The sequence below is a fragment of the Lutra lutra genome, chromosome 2 (assembly GCF_902655055.1).
Source record: "Lutra lutra chromosome 2, mLutLut1.2, whole genome shotgun sequence".
NCBI classification, from domain to species: Eukaryota; Metazoa; Chordata; class Mammalia; order Carnivora; family Mustelidae; genus Lutra; species Lutra lutra.
Window position 1 is genome coordinate 145,214,711 of NC_062279.1, and position 27,754 is coordinate 145,242,464.

Below are 27,754 nucleotides of genomic sequence, written 5' to 3' on the forward strand. Positions count from 1 at the left end.
GTGTGGATTAGTAGACACGTTAATAGTTCAAACACCCAAATTGCCCACCAAAATTTTAGGGGTGGTGATTGTCAACCTTTTAGGTGTTAGGAGCCCTTTATGCTCTTAAAAATTATTGGGGATTCCCTAAGAGCTTCTGCATATGAGGGGTATCACCATCAATATTTACCATATTAGAAATGAAAGCTGAGATAGTAAAAGATTTACACATCTATTCATTTAAAAACAAGAATAGTCCCATTATATGTTAACATAAATAATTTTTTTTCCTGGAAAATTACTGTGTGAAATGAAAAAAACATTCATGAGAAGAGTAGCGTTTTGTGCATGTCTGTCATGTCTGGCTTCATAGATGACAGCAGGATCCTTGCACCTGCTTCTGCACTCAGCCTGTTCGGATCCATTGTCCGGTTGAAATGGTAGAACAGCCAATCTCATGTACATATGTATTTGGAAAAAACAGGACCCCGTGAGCTACCAGGGGTCCTTGGACCACATCTGAGAACTGCTGGTTTAGGGGATCGATGAGGCTCAGGATGAAGCTAAAAGAGAAAGCATGTGTCCCCCTCCCTGGGTCACTTTCCATTGACAAGGTATCTTAGCATCCCAAAGGAGGTAGGTTAGGAGGAAAATACCAGCTCCGACTGGCTTGACCTGAGACCCCTCCAGCCAAGACCCCCACGCTTTGGCTCAACTGTCCCCTGCTGTTTTATCCAGCTGCAGACTTCTGTCATTCAGCTGGACTGGACATTTCTGGTGGAAGTTTGCATTTGATGCCATGTTGGCTGCCCACTGGTTTTCAAGCTTCACTGCTGTATGGCCCAGCCCGATCCCTCATATCACATCAAAACGGCCCTGACTCTGCCTTTGCTTGCTGGTCTAAGCCTCAGGATCTGAGAGTACCCTGGAAAAGGCTTTGTCCATGGAGCAGGGGCACCTTGGGCTTCTCCAGAGGTCAGCTCAGGCTACCCATGCTGGCTTCTGGCTTTCTGTTGGCCTTTGATGAGCTCTGTGCACTGGGGGAGGCAGGACAATTATTAATTAATTCAACATGCAATTAATGAGATTCTACTGAGTGCCTGGCACAATGCATTTCTCATGCCCAGGCCAGGGTGGGTCAGACCTTCTTAGACAAATCGAGATGAATTAGCAGCTTGATAAATATGAATGATCTCAGTTGATGAAAAATGCACCGAATGATTGTTTCCCTTAATGTAATTACTCGGGTGGTCGGCTTGTCTCTAGAGCCTTGAGGGTATTAAACCATCAATACTCTGGAGGATTCAGAGCAGGGTAGGTGCGTGCCGTGGTGGTTTCCCCTCCCCTTTCCCCTTTACTACAAATAAAAACTTAAAAACGGTGTTAGTGAGTGCTATGAACTGCGGCGTTCTAACGATTAGGATTACAATTAGGATTCTGATGATTAGGATCACGATTAGGATTCAGAACATTTCCGTCACCCCCAGAAGTTTCCTTATTCTCTGGCGCCATCTCTCTCAGACTGTGCCCTGTGTCCTGCTGACCACTGATTTGCCTTCTGACACTGTATATTGATTTGCCTTTCCTGGAGCTTCAAATACATGGACCGCATGTGCTTTTGTCTGGCTTCTTTCGCTGGGCATAATCCATTTGAGACTTCCGCCCCTCCCCCCCATTGTGTGTCTCACTGGCGCATCCATCCTGATGGCCGAGCGGCATTCCACTGTATGGATGTACCACAGTTTGTTTCTGCGTTCACCTGTTGGCGCATCATTTCCAGTTTCGAGCCGCTGTGGGTAAAGCTGCTAGGAACACGTGTGGGCAAGTCTTTATGTTCATGGGCTTTGTTAGTCTTGGTGACAAGAGATGGCTGGGTCATATGAGCGGCGTGTGCTGAGCTCTACAAGAAGCCACTCAGCTCTTACCTACAGGGCTGAAATCGCTGTGCGTTCCCCACCAGCGGGGAAGATTTTCAGTTGTGAGACACTCTCACCAATTTGGGATTATCAGTCTGTTTAATTTCAGTCCTTATCTTGGATGTCTACTGGCATCTCAGCGGGATTTATTTATTTGTTTGTTTTTATTTACTTATTTTTCTGAGAGAGAGCAAGAGCATGAGAGGAGCAGTGGGAACAAGAGAGAGAGAGAGAATTTTTTTAAAAAAAGACTTTATTTATTTGTCAGAGAGGAAGAGAGAGAGAGCAAGAGCATGAGCTGGGAGAGGGGGACAGAGGAAGACACAGACTCCCCACTGAGCAGAGAACGTGATGTAGGACCTGATCCCAGGACCCTGAGATCATGACCTGAGCTAACGGCAGATGCTGAACCGACTGAGCCACCCAGGCCTCCTGGGAGAGAGAGAATCTTAAGCAGACTCCATGCTTAGCACAGAACCTAATGCAGGACTCGATCTCACGACCCTAAGACAATGACCTGAGCTAAAACCAAGAACTGGTTGCTTAACCAATTGAGTCACCCAGGTGTCCCTCTCATTGGGATTTAAATATGCATTTCTCGGGCGCCTGGGTGGCTCAGTGGGTTAAGCCTCTGCCTTCGGCTCAGGTCATGATCTCGGAGTCCTGGGATCGAGCCCGCATCCGGCTCTCTGCTCAGCGGGGAGCCTGCTTCCTCCTCTCTCTCTGCCTGCCTCTCTGCCTGCTTGTGATCTCTCTGTCAAATAAATAAATAAAATCTTTAAAAAAAACCTTTAAATATGCATTTCTCTGGTGAGCAATGGTATTGGGCAACTTTTCATGTCTTTACTAGCCATTCATATATTTTGCTCTAAGAGCAAAATATTTTTTCTCTAGCAAATACTTTACTCATGTTTGTTTAAGTGGTTTGCAGGCTTATTACTGAGTTATACGAGGTCTACACAGACACAGACTCTGGATGTGGGTGGTTTGTCCGCCATACATGTTGTGGATATTTCCTCTCAATCTGTGGCTTGCCTTTTTGTTTTTATAATGGTTTCTTTCAAAGAACAAAGCTTTAAATTTCAATCAAGTACAACTTATCCATTTTTTTTCTTTGGCCATTCATGCTTTTTAGGTCTTGTCTAAGAATCAAAGCTGCAAAGATTATCTCCTATATTTTCGTCTGGTTGTTTTGTAGTTTTAGCTTTTCTATTTAGGTCTGTGACTTATTCCGACATAATTTTGTATGGGGTGTAACTTAAGGATTAACGTTAACTTTTCCCCATACATTTATTTATGGATTGGGAAGACCATCCTTCCTTCATCCAGTTGCCTGGGGTGTCTTTAACAAAACCATAGACCATGGATGTGTGGGTCCATTTCCGACCTCTCCGTTCTGTTGTCCTATTGTGTCCTCATAGCAATACGACAGTCTGATGATTGTAACTTTATAGGAAGTCTTGAAATCAGGTTGGGTAGGGCTCCCAATTTTGCTCTTTTTCTGTGAAGTAGTTTTGGCTGTTCTAGGTCCTGATCTAACAGGAACTCAGGCTCACGCATTTACTCCTCACGGCCCCGTGAGGCAGATGTGAATGTTTGGCTCATTTCCTAGTGTGCTGGGGTCTGGCTGTTCCCCACGAGCGCCTCGGTCCTGGCCTCCGTGATGCTGGGAAGCCATGGCAAGGGTCCTGCTGATTGAGACATGGGGCTTCCAGGGGTCACGCTGCCCCCCGAGGGCCACGGTGGGGCTGCGGGAGGAGTCTCGCTTGGAGGCTGAAGGCTACGACTGAGGTGGGATTCAGGACCCAGGCAGGCATGGATGTGGGGGACTCACCTGGGGTGTGCCAGAGATATCTTGTGTCAGAATTTGGTGCCCCGGCCCTGGCTGTTACGTTTTTAGGGATTTTGCAAGCCTGTTGTTAAACTATGAATGACTTGAGGTCTGAGGCTTAGCAAACACACACATCAGCATGTTCACTCTGGTTCCCCACCCCTACCCCATCCCCCAAAGAGCCGGTGGTCAGCTGTCTACCAGCACAGCACAGACCCCACCATCAGGGAGCCTCAGTTTCCCCATCTATAAGTGGGGGAGAGTCGTGCCACCCCATAAGGCCATCACAGCCATTAAGTAAGGTCATAGGTGCGAAATGCTTGTGGTGATTGTGACGCCAAGTTTAAGGGGCGGTCTCCATGTTGTCCCCGCAGTTGGGATCTGCATACCAGTTGCTGAATACAATGTGCTTGGGCCTGGGTTTACCTGCATAGAGATGGCAGATGGCCCCAAGTCCTAGAGCTGCGGTGGGGACTTAATGCCGCATGTGGGGAAGGCTCCTAGCCAGCACCCTGCCCGCAGTGGCTCTCAGTGAGTGTGCGCCCCCAGGACCGGGTTCTGCCAGGGTGCCAGGCGAAACCACGATGGGGACATCTGCTTGTCCATGGCCTTGGACAAGCAGAGTGGCTGTGCCAGCCACATAGCCCGGTCGCCTTGAGGCTGGGAGAGGGGAGCCCCAGGGGAGCCAGGACTCCGGCCCACCAGGGAGCAAGGCAGGCAGCCTAGTGGCCTGAGTGTGCTCCTTGCTGGTGAACGAGGCCCCGTGGAGGACAGGCAGCAGCGGCAAAATCAAGTGGGCTCCACGCTAACGTTTGCTTGCCACATCCTATTCCATAGGCATAGTTGTGCCCATTTTACAGATGAGGAAAGTGAACCTTGGAGGTGGGACCGCTGCCAGCGGTCCTCAGCCAGTGCCCAGCTAGAGTGACCCTCTCCACTTGCTGCTAAGGCCATGCCCTCACCCTTGGGCATCTGGGGGGGTACCCCTGATGACAATGCTGGAACAATGGTTGGGGGTGTCCAGGCACTGCCACACTTCGGCGGGAAGGCGCTGTCACCTTGCACTGGACTATCTCCCAGAAGGTGGGCTGCAGGGCCTTCCTACGAGGAAGGGGAAGGAGAGCGAGTACAGTGCGCGGTGTTTCTTTGTTTCTTTGTGGACACTCCCCCGCCAACAGACACTTGGTGTTGGGAGGGCCCGCTCAGTTCCCATTTGGTGCCCTGCTGGTTCCCGTGGCCTAGCATGAGATCTGGCCCTTAGTCAGTGGCCACCAGTCCCATTTGGGAAAACACAAAAGTCCAGGCTGGCTAAGGGTTGGGGTTGTGTTTGGAGGGAGAGAGAGACAGGGGAGGACAATGGGGAGCCACAGAAGGTTTTAGGGAGGGTCACAGCGTGATGGGGTTTCAGCTTCACAGAAGGCCCTCTGGCCTGCATGGACGGGGCCAGACAAAGGCAGGACGCTCTAATCTCCCAGGAGAGAAGTAGTGATGGCTGGGACCAGGACAGAGGGGCCGGCTGGCTGTGCCAGCCATGATGTCAGCACCCAGCTCAGTGCCCAGCCCCGTGCCCCAGCCCTGGAGCGGAGCAGACACAGGCCTGGCAAAGGAACCAATGGACACACTGATGTGATGAGGCCCGAAGGATGTTCTTGTCACAGGGCCATTTGGCCCGGGGTTGCCTGGCTGCCAGCAGGGGTCTGAGGGACTGGCTGCATCCTGAGCTGGATGGCTGGGGCTTATAGGACCCAGGCTCTGGGAGGGCCCTGCTCCAGCTGGCCCAGCCAGACCCTGGTTGTCAGTCTGGGTCAGCCTCAGGCCTCCATCCTCCCCTCCACAGCAGGCTCATCATCCTGGCCTGTGAAAGCTCGTTGCCATTTCCAGAGCCTTCCAGCATGGGCAGCTCTTACAACGACCATTACACAGAGGGGGAGGCTGAGACTCCGTGGGGTTCAGAGCCAGGTCCCCCGACAGCAAATTCACCACATCTCAAACCACCCGCTCTGTGTATATTCTTCCCTCTGCCCTTCCTCTCAGTATCCAGATCTTCTGTTGGTTTGTGTGCAGAATCACAACATACTACTGATCGCAGCTCCTTTTTGGGGCAGTTTCTTATTATCAGACACTTTTGTATATGTCGCCTCAAGTGCTCACAACCAACCCTAAGAGACAATAGCATTGTACCCACTATAGAGATCGGGAAACTGAGGCTCCAGCTGCCCTAGTGAAGTGAGACTCTTTCACTCCCAAATCTCCAGCAGCTTGGAGATCTTGGCACAGCACAGGAGAGCCTGTCAAAATGCAGATCCAGGGCCAGCAAGCGATTCTGATCTACTGGGTCTAGACAGGGCCCTGGGAATCTTCCTCTTTAGGAGAGGAGCCCAGATGATGATGCTGTGGGCTTTTCCTGGAGCTTGTGCTGTGAGGAAGCGGGCAGGGAGAAGGTGGCCTTCTCTGGGTCCCTGTCACCCTGCCCCGTCCCAAGACCAGCTGCTGGCCCCAGGCTCCCTGGCCAACTTCTGGGCCCACAGGGGTGTGATTGAGGAGTGACGCCCGGGCGCTCTCCTGGAGCCCAATCTGGGGAGTTGCCCCTGTTCTGAGCACAATCTGCCTTGGCCCAAAGGCCTGACCAGGTCCTGCTAACCACAGGCAAACCCATCACTGTCCCCACTCCTCCCGTCCCCATCTGCCTCTGGGCCAGCCGGGCCAATGGCTATGCAGCAGGCACCCATCAGGCCTGGCAGGAGGAGCTGGTAGGCCCAGCCCCTGCCCTCCCTGAACACTGCCCCCTAGGGAGCAGCCATGGAAGGGACAGCACAGTCCCGCCCTCGCTCAGCCCCTCAGCCGGCCAGGGGTCCCAGGGCGCAGGGCGACTCACGGGCTCCTACTCAAGCCTTCTGGGGCCTGCGTTTCTGCTGGAAGGGAATGGGACCTGTCCCATTCTTGATCACAGGGGAGTGGTACTCAGCCAAGAAAGGATGGAGCAGTGGTGTACCCTGCACATGGGTGAACCTTGAGAACAGGCCAGGGAAATGAAGCTGGACACAGAAGGCCCTGAGCTCTAGGATCCCAGTTAGAGCAAGTGTCCTGAAGAGGCAAAGCCCCAGGGACAGAAGGCAGATTAGGGCCCAGCAGGGAGTGAGGAGTGATTGCTAACAGGCACAGGGGCTCTCTTGGGGCGTGAGTGGAATGTTCTGGAATTAGGGGCGATGATTGCACAACACAGTGACTACACTAAAAACCGCTGAAGTATACAGTTTGAAATGTGAATTTTATGTTATGTGAATCATATCTCTGTTTTTAAAGTGTTAAAAATAAAAGCAGCTACCACAAAGACATTGTGATGCCTCTCCCAGCAGCTGAGGAACCAGAGCGAGACAGAGAAATGAGGGAAGGCACGTGGGTGGTGGGGACAGAGGGGGTTCCTGCCATCCTTGCTGCTTAACCCTTTCCTGGGAGCTGCTCGGGCCAGGCCTGCACCAGGCGGGGAAGGGTCTCTGCTCCCCCCACCCCCAAAAGAGCTCACCTCCCTTAGTGAGAGACGTACACATGGGTAGCCTCAGCCATCAATCCTTGCCAGTTGGTGGTACCCTGGCCCAGAATGCTCTGCGGTTTCTCGGGTCACCTGGAATCAAATCCTGAGTCCCACCTTGGCCTGCTTCCCCCAAAGACCTCCCCACCTGGCCCACCACTCTGAGCTCATGTCCTGCTTCCCATCACCTTCACGCACATGCTTCCTCCTTGCCTACCTGCAGCAGACCAAGCTGATTCCTACCTCGCCGGGCCTTTGGGCCTGCTACTACCCCCTGATATCTGTGTGGCTCCCTCCTTTGCTTCCTCAGGCCTCTGCTGAAATGCCCCTCCTCCAGGAAGTCTTCCCTGACTTCCCCAACTAAAACAACACCTCCGCCTCTTCCATCTCCTTTATTTTTATTTTTCATCTTAGCTCTCATGCCCTCCCCAGAAAAATGATGTATTTTTATATGAAAATTTGCTTATTGGTTGTGCCCTTCCATAGGGAGTGAGCTTATGCAACAGTGTTTGGGATACAGTAGGTGCTCAATTCTTTTTTTAAAATTATTCTTTTTTTAAATTAAATTTAATTAATTAAAGATTAATTAAAAATCAAATTTTTAAATTAAATTAACTATTTTTTTAAGATTTTATTTATTTATTTGACAGACAGAGATCACAAGCAGGCAGAGAGAGAGAGAGGAGGAAGCAGGCTCCCTGCGGAGCAGAGAGCCCGATGTGGGGCTCGATCCCAGGACCCTGGGATCATGACCTGAGCTGAAGGCAGAGGCTTTAACCCACTGAGCCACCCAGGTGCCCCAACTATTCTTTTTTTTTAATTAAAATTTTTTTGGCGTCCCTGGATGGGCCCAAATAAATGAAATTTCTTGTAAAATATGCACAAGATAAAAACGTACCATTTTAATCCTTTTTAAGTGGACAATTCAGTGGCATTAAGTACATTTCCAGTGTTGTGCAACCAAACCCATTTCTAGAAATTTTTCATCATCTCAAACAGAAACTGTACTTTTTTTTTTTTTTAGTCTTTTATCCAACACTCTACCTTAAAAACATCAAACTCTAGCCAATATTTTCCCTTAAGACCATAACCTAACATTTACCCAGTGCCCGTCCTATGCTAGGTGACGTCAGGTCAGCCTTTCAACCACTGTGGAAGGTGTGGATGGCCATCTTCATTTCACAGATGATTGGATGGGCTCAGAGACATGATGTGCTTTCCAAGTACACGCAGCTCAGAAGACTGGGATTTGAAGGCAGATCTCCCGCTTGCTAGATAGTGACTGTCCCATGGAGTGACAGCTGTCACCAGCCCAGCCCCCAGCCCCACCCTAGGCCTCCTTCTACCATCCCTCTCTCCCAAGGGCACTCTGTGAGCCAAACGTTCTAGGCTCCCCAGCTCTGGCTGGCTGACCACAGGATGGGAGGTGGTGGGGGCCCACTGCACAAGACCCTCCCAAACTGCCCACCAGCCCCTTCACATCGTACTCTGGCCAGGTGATCCCAGCGTCATTCAAGGAGACCCCCCTGAGCTGGCCACAGCAGCCAGCTGTCCCCACCCAGCCTCTGCCTGCAGCCTGGGAGCTGTTCCCCCACCCCCGCCATGTTCAGGTTCTCGCAGACCTGCTTGGACACGGGGCCTGACTTCTGCGGCAGGGGCTGAGGTTCAGCAGCAGCATGATGCCAGGAGCCCTGAGAGGCTTGGTGCTGGTGCCTGGGCGAGAGCAGAGGTGCAGGAGGCAGGCGTGGACAGTGAGCTCAGCCCCTCTGGGGTGGTGTCTCCTCCCTTTCATCAGGCCTTAGGGAGGTAGTCTTCCCTGCCCTGGATGAGGCCTTAGACAGGTCCGTGCCTCGATGGTCACCTTCAGGGAGCTAAGTGGCCCCTTGTCATATGTGTGGTAGTGGCTGTCCAGTCCCAGGTAACGGTCCAGAGGCCGAAGCAGACTCGGCATGTCCCCTCTGCACCCCTTCCTGCTCGTGCTGGAGGCCGGCAGTGGGTCTGGGGCTGGAGCTGGGTCTTGTGGGCCCACCCCACTCACTGGATGAGCCACCTCCTACTTCTGGTGGTTTTGTCTGCTCTGGGTGGACAAGGCAGGTGGATACAACTGCCCGTTTTTCTTGTGGGTCCTTCCCTGGCTGTTCCGGAAGTCTCCTGCCAAATCTTCCATCACAGAACCCTTGACTCAGTCACAGCTGTGTATCTGGTGGTCTTCCTTGGCCCCCAGGTGCAGTGGTCTCCCTCTCTTACATTCTCCTTGCTGTTCTAGGAAGCCAGCAGACAGGACAAGGATGACCCATGCTGGCTCTCTCTTGTCCTCAGGAAGCACGTGGACACAAGCCATTGTGTCCCCAGCAGAGCCACACCCCAACACCCGGCTTTCCCAGTCTTGGGCCTGGGTCCCCTGCCTTTAGGAATTGTACCTTGGAGCTCTGTGAAGGTGTCGCTAGGCTTGGGGAGGGAACAGGTGAGTGGGGACCTTCCCCTCAGCTCCTGATTTCTCCCAGGAAGTGTCTTCACCCACCCACTCCCACCTCTGACTCCTTTAAACATCCAGAGAAGCACCAGGCTGGGGGTCACGTTCAGGGACTGTGGAGCCAGCCTGCATAGGAGTGAGTCCTGGCCCTTTACACACAAAGCAGGCAGCTTTTGGCAAGTTAGTAATCTTCTCTGTGCCTCAGTTTCCTCATCTATACAATGGGGACAGCGGCATCACTCCAGCTTTTGGGAGCAAAGAGAATTTAGTGTTGTATATTTAAGTGCTAGAACAGCTCCCAGGAAGTAGCAGGGGGGTTAACTATTACGGTGACCTGTTCTGGTCCCAGTGTGGACCTGTCATTTGGCTGGTTATATCAGACACCACCTTTGACCGCTTCCTAAGCCCATACTGGACCACAGTGTGGATTTCTGGCTTCCCTGACTAGATAGCTCTGGGACGCCCCTGCCAGAGCTGTGTGGTGCCCAGTTCCAGGGAGTTGACTGGTGTCCCCTTGTGCCATGGTCCAAGCTGCCTCTTCCAACCGTGCCTTGCCATTTGGGGGGCTCCCCAGAGCTGCAGCAGAAGGCAGAGGGGATGCCTCCCAAGTGGAAGGCAGCATAGGCTTTCATGGGAGTTTTCTTCACTCATGATAGGGTGACTTGAAGCACCCACCAATCATGGGTGGGCTTGGTGGACCTCACTTGGTGGCTGAGTTGGGAACCTGAGCCTGAGGTTTTAGCCAGTGGCACCCTGAGGCTCTATGCTACAGGTGCAGGGATAAGCCGGAAGTCCACTGCAGAGGTCCTGCTGCATGTGTGACTTTGGACAAGTGTCTCACTTCTTAGTGACCAGTGTCCTTAACTGTAAAGATAGAATGATGAGAGGACAGCAGGATTGTGCCAAGGTTAGTCTTCTGGTCCACAGAAAGCTTTAACTGAGTCTTCACTTGCTTTTCATTCTTGAAGAATATTTGCATTGGATTCAGAATTCTGGGTTCACAGATTTTTAAATTCTCTTTCAGCACTTTGAACATCTTCTGAACTCTGGACTCCAGTATCTTTTTTTTTTTTTTTTTTTAAAGATTTGTTTATCTTAGAAAGAGAGAGCACAAGCCAGGGGAGACATGGGGGGAGAGGGAGAGTGACAATCTCAAGCATACTTCCCATTGAGCATGGAGCCCAACATGGGGCTGATCCCAGGATCCCAAGATCATGACCTGAGCTGAAATCAAGAGCCAGCTGCCCAGCTGACTGAGCCACCCAGGCGTCCCTGGATCCAGTATTTCTGATGAGAAATTAGCATTCATTTGAGTCCTGATGCCTCTGGATGTAACATGGTTTTATTCTAGCTACTTACAAAATGTTATCATTATTTTGGTCCTCAGCAGTTTAATGGTTAGGTGTGGTTTTCTTGGTATTTATCCTCTTTGGAGTTAACTGAGCTTCCTAAATGTGTGCATTGATGTCTTTTCCCATACCGGGGATTTCGTCAGTCATTATTCCTTGAAATCTTTCTCCTACTCTACTAACTCTCTCCTCTCTTTCTGGAACTCCAATTGTGCGTATGTTATACATTTGATGTTGACCTACAGATCCCAGAAGATCTGTTCTTTCCTCTTTCAATTTATTTTCTCTCAAGTGTATTAAGTCTTTCTTCCAGCATCTTGAATTTTCAGTTAAGCAATTCAGTGATTTTCTGTTTCAGATACTGTATTTTTTAGTTATAGGATATCCATTTGGTTATTTTTTTTTTTAAAGATTTTATTTATTTGACAGAGAGAGAGACAGAGAGAGAGGGAACACAAGCAGGGGGAGTGGGAGAGGGAGAAGCAGGCCTCCCCCTGAGGAGGGAGCCCAATGCGGGTCTCAATCCCATAACACTGGGACCATGACCTGAGCTGAAGGCAGATGCTCAACGGCCAAACCACCCAGGCACCCCTCCACTTGGTTATTTTAAAAATAGTTTCTCTTTCTCTGTTGAAATGCCCTTTTTTTTCATCCAGTGGGAGCAAATTTTCCTTTACATCCTTGAACATAGTTATAATTCCTACTTTAAATTTTTTTTCGTTTGCTAATTCTAACATCCAGGGCATTCCATAGCTAGTTTCCATCAATTATCCTTATATTAAGTATGGGCAATGTGCTCTTATTCCTTTGTGTGTCTTCATATAATTTTGGATCATATCCCGGGTATTGTGAATGATAACATTGTAGAGATTCTAGATGTTTAGTATGTCCCTCCAAAGAGCATTTTTGTTTTATTTTGTGTTTGTGAGCAGTTAACTTGGTTGAACCCAACGGCAAACCCCATCTCTGGGGAGATGGGCACAAACTCCAGTTCACTTCTTTTAGCCTTAGCTGGGCTGCTTGGAGTCTGTCATGGGTATGCATGTTTTGTGGCCAAAGATTTGGGCAGAATTTATGTGCTGTATTTGGGGACCTCCCTCAGGCATCCCCCTTTCTAGAATTTAGTACCTCACTTTCTGTCTACTATTATGGTTTCCCCAGCCTCTGTCACCCTGTTCATTGAGCCTTAAGTGTAATACTTTCTACCTGAGTTTCAGCAGCTACATGGCACAGACTGGGGCCTGTTCCCAGACTAAAAGCCATGAAAATTACTCACTGGGTGAGTGATTGCTTATTTTCCTGCAGGTTTCAACTGCATTTGGTCCCCTCTAGGGCCTTCAGGTAGCTGTGTTTTATTGTTCTTCTGCTGAGGCTTTGTAGTTGTGATTGGTGAGAGAGTAGTTCCAACAGGAGCTACCAGGCTATTAGCAGAAGCGAAAGCTCCTATGGAGACATTCAGAACAGTGCCTCGCTGATGAGCACGTAAGACACGTGAGCTGATGTTATTGACTGCACCGCTGGGTTCCCTTCCATGGTCAAGATGAGAAGCAACGTGGATACGGACACCCTCATGAAAGAAGGGGTCCTCATTCAATGAGGGGCACACAGTGGGCATTAGACTGTTGTTGTAGGAGACCGCTGAATTGGGGGGGAGTAGCACTCTCTGGGAGGCTTCCTGGAGGAGATGGTATTGGGGCAGGAGATGTGTCAGATGTTCCAAGATGAGAGAATAGACTTTCTGATTTCAGGGTTTTATTGATAAGGATTGCTAGCTCTTGGGGGAGGTAACCTTTCCTAGGGTAAGCCCTAGAAGTTACTTCCTGTAGCAGTGAATAGATGTGAAGCATCCAGGAGCCCCAAAGTCTGAGGAAGCAATGCCTTGGCCTACTTACTCCCTAAATGTTCCCAGGATGGGACTAGTGCAGGGCTGGAGGTCAGGACCCCCAAACCTGCCTAGTAAGGTTGAGCTACCACTTATTTTGCTCACTTCTGAGCCTGCCATTGCGAAGTCTGTGGAGGCCAGAAGCAAGGATGACAGGGAGCTTTAGTTTTCTGTCCAGTTAATTTTGGTAACTCCTCATTCCTCAGAGTTGTGATCCTTCCTCCCCCAACACACCCCATGGTCCCACTGGAGCTTCCAACCTTAGGCAGGCTCTGTTATGGCCATGCTACAAAACCGAGGCTCAGAGAAGTGGTGTGACCAACCCAAGGCCACACAGCTAAGGCGCTGGGGCCAAGACTCCAACCCAGGACTTCCCACTGGCCCTTGAACAGCTCGGGAGATTGCCCCGGTGTAGGGTCCTCCATCTCTCCAGCTGCCAATGGAAATAATAGCCATATCCCCCTCAGGGGCTGGCGTGAGTTTCAAAAGAGGCTGAGTGTGTGAAACTGACACATAAATTGTAAATTGCCTACAGACGTTAGTGTCTGTTACTGTGGTAACCGCCCAGCATTTATAGACTGCGTTCGCTCTGGGTACCAGTGGTCACATTGGCATTTTAATTTAATAGCATTGTTATTCTTCCATCGTAAAAACAATATAAATTATGCATATGTCCAAACTTACCAATTGTATATATTAAATATGTGCATTTTTGTAAACCAGTTATATCCCAATAAAGCTATTAAAAATTACCTTCATTACAGAAAATTGAGAAAATGTAGAAAAGTAGAAAAAGAAACAAAAATATTTTATTGCAGCAACCCCAAAGTACCCTCTGCTAATGTGGGGGGGGGTGATAGTCATTTTTTCGGCTTTTCTTCCCTCTGCCTAGTGTGTTTGCCATTTAACATGGCTGTGATCACTGGTGTATATAATTAAAAGCATTTTATACACAATTTTATATCCTGCTCTTTGCCCCTTAGGGGCTGCTAATAGGAAGAGCGAGGGCTGCTGCCTTGCTGTCTGGGACCCCGGCTCCACTGGGCTCTGGCTCCGGGTCCGGTGTGCTTGTGCTCCTGGGTCACGGTGGATGGCCCCGGGGAGGGCCTGACATATCCCCCCGCTCCGTGCTCAGCAAGCATTTACACATTCCCGTCCGATGCTTTCCTTGTCTTGTTTTTCTACGTTTGATGAAATGTGCTTTTATTGTGATCTATGGAAAGTCCAGCTCATCATCCCACTTCTAAACCACCTTCTCTCTCCTCATTTCTTTTGTTGTCAAACGGGCATTTACTTAGGCTCAGAAGGCTAGTGCAGGCCAGAAGCTGCCTGTAACAGGCACTGATTGGAAAAGCAAAAGGTGTTGATTGAACAGGAAAGTGAAAATCACTCGAGGGCTTGAGATAAGACATAGCAGGTACTTTTGAGAAGCAGCAAGGAGCCCCGTCTGAGTGGAAGAGCGAGGTGGGCAGGAGGGAAGATGAGGCTGGGCGGGGTGGGAGGGTTGTCTTTTACCAAGTGGAAAACATGAAACTCAGTGGCGATCAACCACACACAGTTTCCTCTTGAGCACCTGATGATCCTGCTCATCTGGGCTGGGCTGGGCTGGGCGAGCGGGGTGGCAGAGGCTCTGCTTGGGGCTGGCGTGGCTGGGTGACTCTGCTGCATTCCTCTCCCCCTCCCTGAGACTGCTGGGCTGGCATGGGCAGGTCCTTCTGGCAGGGGCAGGGACAGGATGGTGGCTTACCTGATGGTGTCCCGTAGGCCAGAGCAAATCACATGGCCAAACCCAGAGCTGGGGAGTGGTGGCGGGGGGGGGGGGGAGGCTGGGGATTGCCCAGCCCAGGGTGGGAGGCAGGGCCATGTTCTGCGCAGGTACAGGAGAAGGGCCAAGGTCTGGGCTTCTGATGTGGTCTGCCTCTGGGGACTGCAGACCACTCAAGCTTTAGACCCCTCTGAGACATCGCTTTACTCCAAGGTCAAATGGGGATTTGACTCAGAGGGTTTCGGGTGGGCTCCCTCGTGCTCTACTAGGGTTAGCATAAGCAGCAGCAGGGAGAAAGCAAAGAGATCCTTTAGGGGGCTGTTGGAATCTTCCAGGTGAGAGGCAGGGAGATGTGGGTGGGATCTGGCTACATTGCGTAGGCCTGGCCAGGAGGGTGGGACACGGCCCATGGAGAGGGAGACTGAGAAAGGGGTCAGGGAGACTCCAAGGCTTGGGCCCGAGCCAGGGGTGGATGGAACTGCCACCACCTGTTGGGGGAGGCGGCTCAGGAGGGCTTTGGGAGGGCACAGCTTCCGGTTTGGGGAACCAGTGCAGCATTTGGGGCCGAGACATGCTGTGATTCAGGTCGCTGTATGAGATTGGACTGGGGGCTGTATTTAGAGCAGTGGTTTATTGGAGAGTAGGTCTCCGGTGCTGAAGCTAGACTTGGTGCCTACAGAGTCCAGGCCAGGAATGCGTGAAGGTTACGGGGGTCCCTCCAATGGGGAACTCATGGGGGACAGGGATGACCATAGCTGGCCCCAGTGGACCCCAGAGTAGGGCTAGTGTCAGATTGTGGCCCATTCACCTGGTCAGCACACGAAACCCCCAAGCTGCTTCTGGAAGGAGGAGGAGGAGGAAGGAAGCAAGCAGGAAGGAGAGAGAGGGAAGCAAGCCCTCGAATAGGTCTCTGTCCCGTAGCCAGCTGGGAGGGGACAGGGGGGACCATTGACCCCTCGTTAGTGCCCCTGACCCTCGGCCCCTGCTTCTGGATGGTGGCCCAGCCCACGGGTGCAGGCTCTGGTGGGGGGGGCTGTTCTGTTGAGCTGCACAGTAGTGGGTCCTAATGAGCCACACCTTCCTGTCTCTCCCTACTCCCCACAGCCGATATCATCTCTACTGTTGAGTTCAACCATACCGGAGAGCTGCTGGCCACAGGTGACAAGGGTGGCCGGGTTGTCATCTTCCAACGGGAACCGGAGGTGAGGCAGGACCTGGTGGTGGCGGGAGGGGGCACCACATCCCACCTGGGCCTTTGCTGGCTCTGTCCTGGACTCCGGAGACGCATTCAGAACAGGCAGGGGCAGCTGTGGCCTTGGGTTAAGCCTCCGATTGCTGCCTTCTGCCTGGTGTCCCGGCCAACGGTGAGGGGACAGGAAGACTGCGTTTTCTGGAGCCATGGGGCTGCCTTCAGGCTAGGGTTGGTGACTTGGCTGAGCCCCAGGCCTCGCCCTTACGAGGTTTGCTATCCAGCAGAATTTCAGGTCAGACAGGGGTGGCCTGGAACAGCCCACCTAGGGGCACTGTTTCTGAACCGCTATGAGAACATCATGATAAAAGAACCCCTTTTGTTGAGTACCTACTATGTGCAGTTACCTTGCTGTGTTCTCTACACACTTTTGTCATTGACTCTCCACTGCCCACCTCAGAGGGTGGGGACCGACAACCATTTTACAGATGAGGACAGTTGGAGAAGTTGCCCAGCTAGTGAGCAAAGACCGGGGGCCAAAACCAAGGCCATGTGTTGTCACGTACACCGTGCCTCGGAGAGGGGTGACCCACACACCAAACACACGGAGGGATTCGATGCTGAGGATGGGAGGGCGAACACCAAGGAGGTGGAGGACAGGGAAGGGAGAGGGGAGGGCAAGTGGGATGAAGGGAGAGGAAAGAGGGGTGAGGAAGAGAAGAGGAGGAGGGGGGATTGAGAAGGAGAGCGGGGAGGAGAGGGATGAAGGGGGCAGGAGAGATGTTGCAGATACATCCCTGCCCCATTCTGTTCCAGAGTGTTCCTCAAGGTCTGACTTCTCCGTGTTCCCTCCATCCCCCCGTAACCCTCCCTCACGACAACCCCACTGGGGCCTTTAGGTGCTATAAGAGCCCTCACGTCACAGACGGGCAGACCGAAGCTCGGAGGGTATGACCTAACTTAGCCAGGACACATAGTGAAAAACAGACGGCTGAAAATCGGTTACCCGAGCACAGGCCTGTGGCCGGAGCATGCCAATTTCACGAGAAGGACCCGGGTCGCCCACCGGCGATTGCAAAGCCAAGCCTCCTTTTTGCGGAAAGAAAATTAAATGGGTAGATATACGTTTCTTGACTTTGGAATTTTTCTCCCATAATTTTTTTCTGTATTCTGGTCCCCGTGACCTTAGTCATAGATAGCACTCAGACAGCTGAAGGGACTTAGAGGCAAAAACACAGAAGCTTGCCAGAAGCAGAACAGGTGTATAAATATAGCAATAGATGCTTTTAGAAAAAATCAGCGGGAACTTGAAATTCTGTCTGGTTGACTGTCTCTGTTTGCTCCCGGGCTGGTTACATGTCTGGCTGAAGCTTTGTATCACCACGTACACTGAACATGTCCACTGAGAAGCCCAGCCCTGTGCCCACAACATCTCCCCACCTCACTGTTTGGAGGGCCCTATCACGAGGGTCCTTGTTATTGGGAGCTCTGCTACCTCAACAAGGATGGGCCCATGGAGGAAAGCCGCGGGGACGATGGCCTGGCTCCAGTCTGACATTCCAGAATATTCTACCTCTGTGTAAAAATCTGCTCCAAGATGCATGCATCCCATGAGTCAGGACCAAGTTGGACACTTGGACTGGAAGAGCAGACCGGAGCCTTGGCCTTGGTGTCAAACAGACCTCAGAGGCACGAGGGATGCATGGCCTTTGAGGGGAGCAGTCAGTTCACCTCCGAATCTCCACTTTCTCATCTGTAAAATGGGGGAGAATGGCTGTGCCCACTCTAGAGGGGTCATGCAGATAGGACAAGATGGAGAGGGAGAAGCACTTAGCTCAGCATCCTGCACATAGTAGGTGCTTAGTAAATGTGAGCCACCCTGATTACTGGACTGAGGAGGAGACGGGGCTTGGCCACAGCCACACTCCAAGTCATTGGTCATTTAAAATGCAGAGTTCCCTTTGACCCTGGCGTCAGATCGCCCAGCCCTGGTGGACACGGGCTCCTGGTGGTCAGCGCGCCCCTCACCCCTGCACCTGCCAGCCTGGAGCTCATGCCCCCTTGTCTGGCTTTTATCGCAGAGTAAAAATGCGCCTCACAGCCAAGGCGAGTATGACGTCTACAGCACCTTCCAGAGCCATGAGCCTGAGTTCGATTATCTCAAGAGTCTGGAGATAGAGGAGAAAATCAACAAGATCAAGTGGCTTCCGCAGCACAATGCCGCCCACTCCCTGCTGTCCACCAATGGTGAGGGGCATGTGTGGGGGTGGGGCGCCGGCTCTCTGGTGCTCTTTCCCAGTTCGCTTGGACTGAGCATCCTTCTAGGTCCCCAGAGCTCTGAAAGAGCATCTTGAGCAGTGGGAACATTCCAAGCCATGAGGTTCGTGGCTTCCTCCGCCCTGGCCCGTGGGGGACGTGGGGCTTGTTTGCACTGCGACAGCTGGCTGGGTTGGGGACATCTCTGTCATTACTGTTCCTGGGAGGTGGAGGGAGCTTGGCATTCCCAACCGAGGAGGCAGACTTAACTTTTCTGGAATCCCAGAGCACCTCTGGATGGGGTTGTCACTCAGAACGTGGGGCAGGCAGCAGCAGGAGGACGGGTTCAGAAGCCCGGCTGGACACTTGACCGTTCTGCCCCAGGGAGGACGCATGCGCCACTCCCCCACCCCCGCCCAGGCCCCAGGGAGGCTCCTGGCCAGACTCCTGCTTCGATGTGTCCCACTCAGGGCCTGGGGGCTGGGGCCCGAGGCTCGGTGTCCCCCTGCTCACCCTCCTGCATCTCTCGCCCCTGTCATCAGTGGTGTCTGAGTGGTGGGAGGACAAGCCTGGACTCTGTCCCAGCCCTGTGAACTTGGGGCGGTGGCTTTGCTTCCCTGGGCCTCGGTTCCCTCCCCTGTGCAGCGGGGTGGACACAGCTCCCCCGCATTGTGGCCGGGGTGACATGGAGGCCACATGGCCAGGACCCTGAGGCCAGCCAGCCCTGCTGCAGCATGTGTGAGCCTCACACGGTGACACCACCTGTCTTCCCTGACAGAGCCCAGACTTAGTGCAGTGGCTAAGGCATCCTCGAGACTGCTTGGACTTGACCCCTCCAACCCTTGCACCTGAAGGCCGCCCTGTCTGCCCGTCACCTGGCCAGCCCCTCCTTATCCCTCAGACCTCCAGTGCATGTCACCTGCCACTGAGCCTTTGTGGACTTCTCCGCTGAGCCTGCTGTCCCTCCCACAGTCAGTCCTGGCCGCCTCCCACCCCCGCCAGCCCCTCCTGACCCCGAGCCTGCGCTCTGGGGCTCCTGCTGCTCTTATCCTTCACTGCGCCCAGTGCAGGACCAAGCCCCCTAAGGGTGCCTGGCCCTGGGCTATGCTCAGGCAGGAGTCCGTCATGTGGTTCACATCCCGGCCCTGCCACTTCCTCATCTGCGTTGCCATGGTTGTTCCTGCCTCGTGGGGGCACTGACTGGACGAAATGACGAAAAGCCACAGGGTGGCTTAGAACAGGGCTGGTGCTAGGGAGTCGCACATGCGTGCTCCTTTCCTTTAACCGTGGGAGTGGGATGTTTCATTCTCCTCCTGTCCCCTGGGAGGGAAGGTCGGCTTCAGGAGCTTCTTGACCCCGGGTTTAAATTCCACCTGCACCCTTTCAAAAGGGCATGTCCTTGGTACCTATCAAGGGTTTGATGATAGCTGTTGTCTCCCTCTTCCTTCTCCCGAGAAGACTGTTTATTTTGGCTACAGTAGCAGTCCTGGAAGCAGAACCGATATGATGTGTGTGTGTGTGTGTGTGTGTGTGTGTGTAGGTGTGTAGGTAGGGATACACATGTACATACAGATAAGATATATGGAAAGAGATATTTTAAGTTGTCTCACATGATTGTGGGGGCTGGAAAACCCAAAATTTGCAGGGCTGTGTGGAAGGCTGGAGATCCAGGGAAGAGCTCATGTTGCAGCTTGAGTCCGAAGGCCACCTGCTGGCAGAATTCTCTCTTCCTTCGGGGGTGGGGGGAGGGGGGCGGAGAGGAAGGGGGTGTCAGGCCTTTGAAGGCTTTCAACTGATTAGACAAGGCCCACCTGCAGCATGGCCAGCTGTCTGCTTCGCTCTATGTTTTTATTTATTTTTCTGTGTGTGTATGTGTGTGTGTGTGTGTGTGTGTGTGTGTGTGTGTGTGTGTGTGTGTGGTTTAACAGAAGTTTGTTCTTCATTCCCATAAAGTCCATCTCAGGGCTGTGGGACTTTCCAGAACAGCTGTTCTCAATGCAGGGGGCTCCGCATTCCAAAGTACTTTGAGTTTCTGGCCCCTGTTTCTGTATGGGTTTCCACGACTGGAATTCCCAGCCACCCCATCTCCTGAACTATGCTCTGTGCTGGTGTTAATTATGCGTCTCATTGCGTTTGCTCTGTTTTGAAAGATAAAACTATCAAACTATGGAAGATCACGGAACGAGATAAAAGGCCCGAGGGATATAACCTGAAAGATGAAGAAGGGAAGCTTAAGGACTTGTCCACGGTGACGTCACTGCAGGTAAGATGTGGAACGCGGGAGGTTCTGGCAAGCGGGAAGCAGTGTGGGCTTCTTTTGTGAAACAGTGAGACTTCAGGACTTGGGCCTTTGAGATTTGAGCCAGAGTTGGGTTCGGGTCCTGGCTGGGCTGCTTCCCTGTGGGGAGGCTGCAGGCTCTTCTCTGGCTCTAGCCTTGGGCTCTTCATGAGCTAAGCAGAGGCCATTCTCTTTCTCTCAGAAGTGATGTGGGGATGAGGTGGGGTGATGCATGTCCTGGAGAACCCATGGGCTGAACTTCGTGGATTCCAAGCCCTTTGCCGAAGGGCCGAGAGAGGCCTGGAATAGGTGATTCTCGCCGCCTGCTCAGTGGGAAAGAGGGCTGTTTGAAAAGAGGCTGGGAAGGTTCAGCTGCGGGGCCATGCCAGAGCAAACTCTCGTTCCCACGTGATTAAAAGGCAAAAGAACTCCTCTTTCTTCCAGAGGCTGTGAGACACAGTGGAGAGTGTTCTGGAATCCCAGGATCTGGGTTCCAGTCCTGCCCGGGCCACTGGCTGCCGGTGTGGCCTTGGGAGGCACTCAGCCTCTGTGAGTCCACTGACTCCTGGTCTGGAATGAGCATAAGCACTGTGGCCAGCATGAGTCTTCCAAGCACTCTACCCATGGTACCTCAGTCCTCCCCAAAGTCCTATAAATGGGACACGTGATTATCAACACCATTTGACATCTGAAACGAGAGCCGGGATCCAAACGAGAGCCAGGAAAGTCTGGCTCCAGAGTCAGCATGCCAGGCTCTTCCATGATGTGGGAGTGAGGTCCCAGCCTTCCAGGAGAGCAGTGGGGATGGTCAGTGGTGTCCTGCGAGAAGATTCCATAGAAGTCTGTCCCTGTCCATCTCCAGCAGGCAGGGAGCATAGCCAGACCATCTTGTCTGTCCCTTGCTTCCAGAATGGAGCCTGGAACATGGCAGGGTTCTGCTCGTGTCTGCCGAAGGGGATGCTGGCGCATGGCTCATTTGGACTTATTTACACATTGCACACCTACTGAGCACCGGTTTTGTGCCCAGCCCTGCTTGGGGCATGGGGAGCCCTCAGCAAAACAAAGAGCCTGGGGGCAGGATTGGGTCTGAGTCCCAGTGTCCCCTGTTCCTGGGACCAGCTTGGCTCTGAGGAGGCGGCCTGAGTCCCACGACTGAGCCTCACCGGTACCTTTCTTCAGCTCCAATTTCCATGTTTTGGCCGATCGGAAAAGCCTGGGTCACATCGCACAAGCTGCCTGTCCTCCTGGGAGAGGGGGACCAACTCACGACTCTGAGTGTGCACCACTCCCCCGGGGAGCTGGGGATGGGAGGACAGTGGCGAGACCTGCATGGGGCTGTTAGCATTTCTCCCGGGCTTCCCAACGGCTCCCAGGTCCACTTGTGGTTGGTCAGGCGGCTGAAGGTAGGGCCCTGCCCCATGCCTCCGTTTCCTCACCAGCAAAATGGGGATGAGGACTCACTTTCCCTGAAGCAGCTCAGTGTATACGTTTACTACATGTGCAGGGAATTGTCGTAAATATGAAACAGTAATCAATGTTGGTCCCGAGATGAAGAAATAAATGTTTTAAGCATATCAGCCTCTAAATGACTGGCAAATTGTGCAAATAAATTCTGAGAAAGCCAGGAGGCCAATTAGCTTCCACATTGAGTAATGGGAGTGACGTGCTCCCTCCCATGCCTCCCCCAGCCCCCAGGAAGTTTATGAGGCTTTCATCTGGTGGGAAGGATGCAATTATCACCACTTGATGGGCTTGGCGTTTGCGGCAGAGCCGGTGGCCCGCGGGAATCCATTTATTTCCCTCCCAGCATCTGAGACTTTGCTCTGTATCTCACTCACATCCCAAGATGACCCTTAACCACCAGCTGAGGCTGAAGGAGAAGAAAGGGAGAAAGAACAGGGGCATCTGGGCCTTTCCTCCTCTCACCTCTTCTTTGTCTCTTCCTGTGTTTCCCAAGCCACCCAGCCATGTGCAGTTTTTTACTGAATCCAAGCTGTTCCCACTGGAGCCTGTCACTATTGTTTACTGACCAGCTGCTATGCCCTGGGCCCCATGCTAGCTCCCTGGGTTTCAGAGGTGGGCTGGGTCAGGCTGAGTGCCCAGCCCCACAGGGAGACAGACACGGAGTCATTCTACCTTGTTGATTTGGTGGACTCCTATTCATCCTTTAAAACCCTATTAGCTTTCTCCTCTGTGAAGCTGTTTCTACACAAGCCACGGAAAAACCCTCACCCTGTTTCTGTGCAGTCTGGCCTTGTGTATCCACAATGTTCTGTCCTTAGTGTTTAGATGTCTGCTGTCTTACCTCTCACCTTGACCTGACTGTGGCTTCTAGAAGGTTTGGGAGAGAAGAATCGTTTTAATCATGAGACATCCAAAACTTCAGGGCATTTTTATTTTCACTCTTCTCCTTTGTTCTTTTAATGACTCTGAAATATGGTTTGGGGATGGCAGTAAATGCCAGAGCCCTGGGTGTAGGCCAAGGCTGCCAGGAGGGGAAGTGATGTTGCCAGAAGGAGGGGAGGCAGACTGAGATCTAAGACTTTGCTAGGCCAGTGATGCTCTGACCTTCTCTAGACAGGTGTGACTTGAGAGAGTCCCGGGGACCTGCGGGTGGCTGTGACTTGAGGAAAAGGAAGGAAGATTAAGAGCTGACCTAGAATATCCAACATGGGGGGAGCACATGGGCAAGGTGGAGGCCCAGTCACACCACCCGCTCTCATCTCAGGTAGAGTTCCTAGAAGCTCAGGCCCAGAGTCAGCGACACAAGTATGGCCCAGAGCCAGGCAGGCATGCACACCGATTTTGCACACATCCACACTCATGCACACACATGCACACTCACATGTGCATAAGCAGGCACACATGCTTGCACAGACTTGTGCTGGGTCCCCTGGTGCTGTGCCAGAGGAGGAACATTTAGGGCTCACACACCCTGACTGCAGCACCAAGCTCCCTGGGGAGCCCAAGGGACTCACCCCATTCACTGACCTACCCACTCATTCCCCCGGGACCTTTTTGTGCGGGACCCTGGGCTGAGCACCAGTCATACAGAGATGAACACGAGAAGACACAGTGCACCCCTGACCATTCCCAGGCCACTGCAGGAATATGACAGCAGCCTCGTCGTGGGGCCAGGCTTATGACAGACTGCGGCCCCTCCAGGGAGCCCCTGGCCCAGCCTAAGAGTGACGGGCAATCAGGATAGGTCCGCTGGGAGAAGGAGATTGTCCGGTCCATGTCAGCCCAAGTCTGAGCCACACAGCCTTCGTCAGCCCTGCTCCTACATATCCCTCCTCATTTCCCTTCCTACCTGGCACCTTTCCAGCCACCCTGTCACCCGACCCTGCACCTGTTTTATTTTTCCACATAGCACCTGTGCTATGGGAACTCTCGCTCACATACATATGCATGTGCACACATGCTCCCTTCTGTATCGGTTTCTGTCTCCCACCCGAGGGCTGGCAGCCCGTCTGCCCCTCTGTGTCCTCGGGCAGTTCAGTTTGGCTTCCCGTGACTCTCCCTGGTAACTGCTGCCCCAGGCCCAGGAGCCTGGCAGGTAGCAGGACGAGTCAGCATAACTGGGTGTTCAGAGGGTGATTGTTTCAGGCAGAGGGCACAGAGGGAAGCCAAGACACAGGATGTGATACTGTCCCGGGGACTCCTCACACCACCCTCTCCGGCGGGAGTTCGTGTGCATGAGGCTAACACCAGCGGCCCTAACAGATAATCCCAGCATCACAGGGAGCAGCACACTGAAATGTCTTGCTCATTTATGGGAAGGCCCAGGGTCGGTGTTCCTGGTGGACACATGACGTTCCTGCAAGGATGCAGACTCCTTCCATCCCACGGCCTTCACTCCAAAATCTCGGGTCCTCACCTTCCAGCAGTGGAAGGGGAAAGCGGGTAGAGAAGGCCCACGTGCCCAGTGTCACTGTGCTCACATCCTACTGGTCAGAACCAGTCACATGGCCACAGCCGACTGCAAGGGCAGCTGGGAAATGTAGTTCTTGCCTCCGCAGCCACTTCCTTGTGAAAAGGGAACAAAAACGGTGGATCATTGGAGGGGACTGCCATGGTATCTTCTTATTCCATTTCAGAGGCAAGGAATCTGGGGTGCTGAGGGGTTTGGCCCCTTATTCAATGTCCCGCAGCCGACTCAGAACCAGTTCTGGGAGTCTAAGCTTTCCTGTAGGGCTAGCTGGTGAAGAATGTTGGCCACATGGTGCTGCCTGTTCCCAGCCTGTGCAGGATGGACACCCACAAGCACACTCCTGGCCTCTGGTTGTCATCGTGTAGCCCCAGCATGCTGTCTCTGCGTTGGGCCCCCGTCCCCCTGCACCCCCCCACTCCGTCACCTCGTCATCCTTCAACTCGCCCCCTCCCCTGCAGGTGCCTGTGCTGAAGCCCATGGATCTGATGGTGGAGGTGAGCCCACGGAGGGTCTTCGCCAATGGCCACACCTACCACATCAACTCCATCTCCGTCAACAGCGACTGCGAGACGTACATGTCGGCAGACGACCTGCGCATCAACCTCTGGCACCTGGCTGTCACCGACAGAAGCTTCAGTATCCTTTCCCGCGCCATCTCTCGGGGGGCTTCCGGAAGGGGGTGGCTGGCTCAGTTCTGCTTTCACTCAGCTTCTTCAGCAAGTGAGGCCCCGATCTGGAATCCTAATAAGCTGGTTTATGAAACTCTAAATCCGTGGCTGCCGAGGGTTATATTCAACCCCTTGCCTTCTCCGGATGGCTCTGTTCCCTGTCATTCTGGGACCGCCTCGGGGACCCCAGAGGAGAGAGAGTTCTGGGGTCTGCCCTCCCAGAGGAGGGATGGCTAAACCATTGGAGAGTCAGCGGAGGTTGCTCTGGACCCTCCTCCCTGCAGCCCAAGGCAGGGGCCTGAGTGTGTGATGAACAGCCTTGGGGGCCTGGCTTAGGGGGATAGTCGAGGTGTCAGGAGCCCAGCTGAAGGGGGTCAGAGGGGGGCCTGCCTGGAGGTGCCCTATGTCAGGCAAGCTAAGGGCAGTAGGATGGACTCTAGACCCTGCTGGCTGTTGAAGAAAGAACTTGGTACACAAGCACAAGCCTGGGAGGGGCCCCCATGGACAAAGCAGTCAGGTTGCTACCGTGTCACTGTTTGCAGGTCAGTAATAATAATCCTACACAGTGGGGCTCTGCACCTGACTTCAGCATGTGTTCATGTCAACTCATGTCATCCTCATAACAATCCGGGAGGTAGGTGCTATCATGACTTCCTGTATCAGTGAGGAAACTGAGTCCCAGGGAGCCCAGGTTAACCCACTCAGAGCTCACACATAGCAAGTGTCCGACCCAGCACTTAGCACCCCAAACCCCTGACTACCCATCTCCAACCTTTATGTCCAGCTGCCTTTTGTGAAGTCTGCCTCCCAGGTGTGCAATGGAACGGGGTAGGAGGCAACCCTTCCCCACCCCAGAACTGTCGTGCAAGCTGACAGTTTCCCAAGTGTCCCCTCTGTGCTGGGTGCCGGGCTGCTCCTGCCGCCAGAAGCTCCCAGCATGGGATGTCCGGCCTGCTACTGTTGCTGCCTTACCTAAGGTCACGAGTAGGTTGTGTCCATCAGAGCAGAAGCCAGGGTTGGCCGGGAGGGCATGTGGGAGCAGGAAGGAGCTGTCTGGAGGGCTTGAAGGTGAGACAGAGGGTAGCAAATGGCTTCTGAGGGCTGAGAGTCAGGGGCTGGCCAGAGGCCACTGGGCAGGGAGACCTCGGGAACAGGGAGAAAGGGGGCTCACAGGAGCAGAGAACAAGCGCATGTTCTTCCCTGAGCCCCGTGGGTGGGTGTGGGGCTTTGCGGTCACTGTGAGCCTCTGCAAGAGTCTCGCTCTGCCCCCTAAGCTCGCTGATCTTGGGGGAGTAACTGGCTCCCTGTGAGCCTCACAGACCCCTCGCCGCTAGGACTGCAGCAGGCGCGTTCAGTGAGCCCCTCCCAGATGCGCCCAGCACAGAGCTGGTGCTCGGTGTCAGGAAACGAAAGCATCTGTCTCCTTCCTGCCCCAAAAGGGTGGAGGGCTCTAAGCCAGGAGGGTGGAAGTGGGTTGTGGTGGGCCCAGAGTTCAAGGAGGAGCTGAGGCTGGAGGAATGGAAGTTCAGATTTGGCTTGGTGGAGAGAGCTGGCCTGGGCATCTGCCTGACGCTCCGTTCAGGCTGAAAGCCCAGTGGGCCCTGCCCTTGTTCCCAGTGCTGAGAACTTCAGTGGTTCAGGACTCCTTTGGTTGCAAGGCTTAGAACACCTCATCCGGGCTGACTCAATCAAACACAGGCATTTACTGACTTGTGGATCATGAGAAGGCTTCAGGCACAGCTGGAGCCAGGGGCTGATACAATGCCATTAGATGGTTCTCTCTGCTTTTCTTGCATCTGCTCTCTGCTCTGGCTTGTCTCAGATGCCCCATGGTGGCAAACTGGGGACAACAGTACATGCCCTGCCCTCCCAGAATAAAGTCCCACGAGGAAAGAGACCAGTTTCCTGTAACCTCTCCCATCAAGCCCCCAGATGGCACCCCATGGGTTCTGATGGGGGCCTCAAGGGCACCTCTGAACCTGTGACTGTTGTGGGGGTGGGATACAGTGCTCTGACTGGTCAGGCCTGAGTCAGGGGTGCTGGAGGGGGTCACTATAGGGGTCCCCTTGGGAAAAGCAGGCACTGTCCCAGCAGTTGGGGGTCCCTGCGGAGGATCACACAGCCAGACGTCCCCTGCCAAGTTTGAGGTGTTGACCAGTTTCCTAGCAGAACAAAATGGGTCACATGGCAGCTCTAGGTCTGCAAACAGGGTGGGCACGGGACTTGAGGGACTGTCACGGGCTGTCCTCAGCGCTTCCTCCTAGCACTCGACCATGTTCCCTTCGCTGTCTCACTTGACCTTGGTGTTGGTGTGAAAGCTGAATGCGGTGGCACGTTATCACCCCATTGTGCAGTGCAGAAATAGAAGTTCAGGGAGACTGGGGGCTGGGCTGATGGGGGCAGAGCTGGGACTCACCCTTGGGCCTCCATGGCCTGGGCCGAGGATGTTTGTCCTGCTCTCGGGCCACCTGCTGTGGCCACTCTCCTGGAGCTCTGGCTCCCTTGTCATAGGACCAGGCTGGGGACATGCCCCAGGCCAGACTAACGCTACTGGGCTGCTGTAAGAACTCGGTAACACTGTGAATGCCCTCACCCTGTACAGCTGTGTAAGGGATAGTGTTCCCTTTCATTTAGCCATTAATTCCTGTTACCTCTTCTGACCTGGGCCCATGCTGAGCCCCAGGGACACAGGGACAATGAAAGAA

At 53.1% G+C, this 27,754-nt stretch overlaps 1 protein-coding gene across 2 annotated transcripts in view; it reads left to right on the plus strand.

The window, feature by feature from the left end:
- Positions 1–27,754, plus strand: part of PPP2R2C (protein phosphatase 2 regulatory subunit Bgamma) — a 127,727-nt gene that overhangs the window by 62,836 nt on the left and 37,137 nt on the right. For both annotated transcript variants that reach the window (XM_047718819.1, XM_047718820.1), the window contains exons 2-5: positions 15,829–15,926; positions 17,995–18,160; positions 20,320–20,432; positions 24,840–25,017. In XM_047718819.1, coding sequence (XP_047574775.1) covers positions 15,829–15,926; positions 17,995–18,160; positions 20,320–20,432; positions 24,840–25,017 — 555 coding nt within the window. The remainder of the gene's footprint in view (positions 1–15,828; positions 15,927–17,994; positions 18,161–20,319; positions 20,433–24,839; positions 25,018–27,754) is intronic.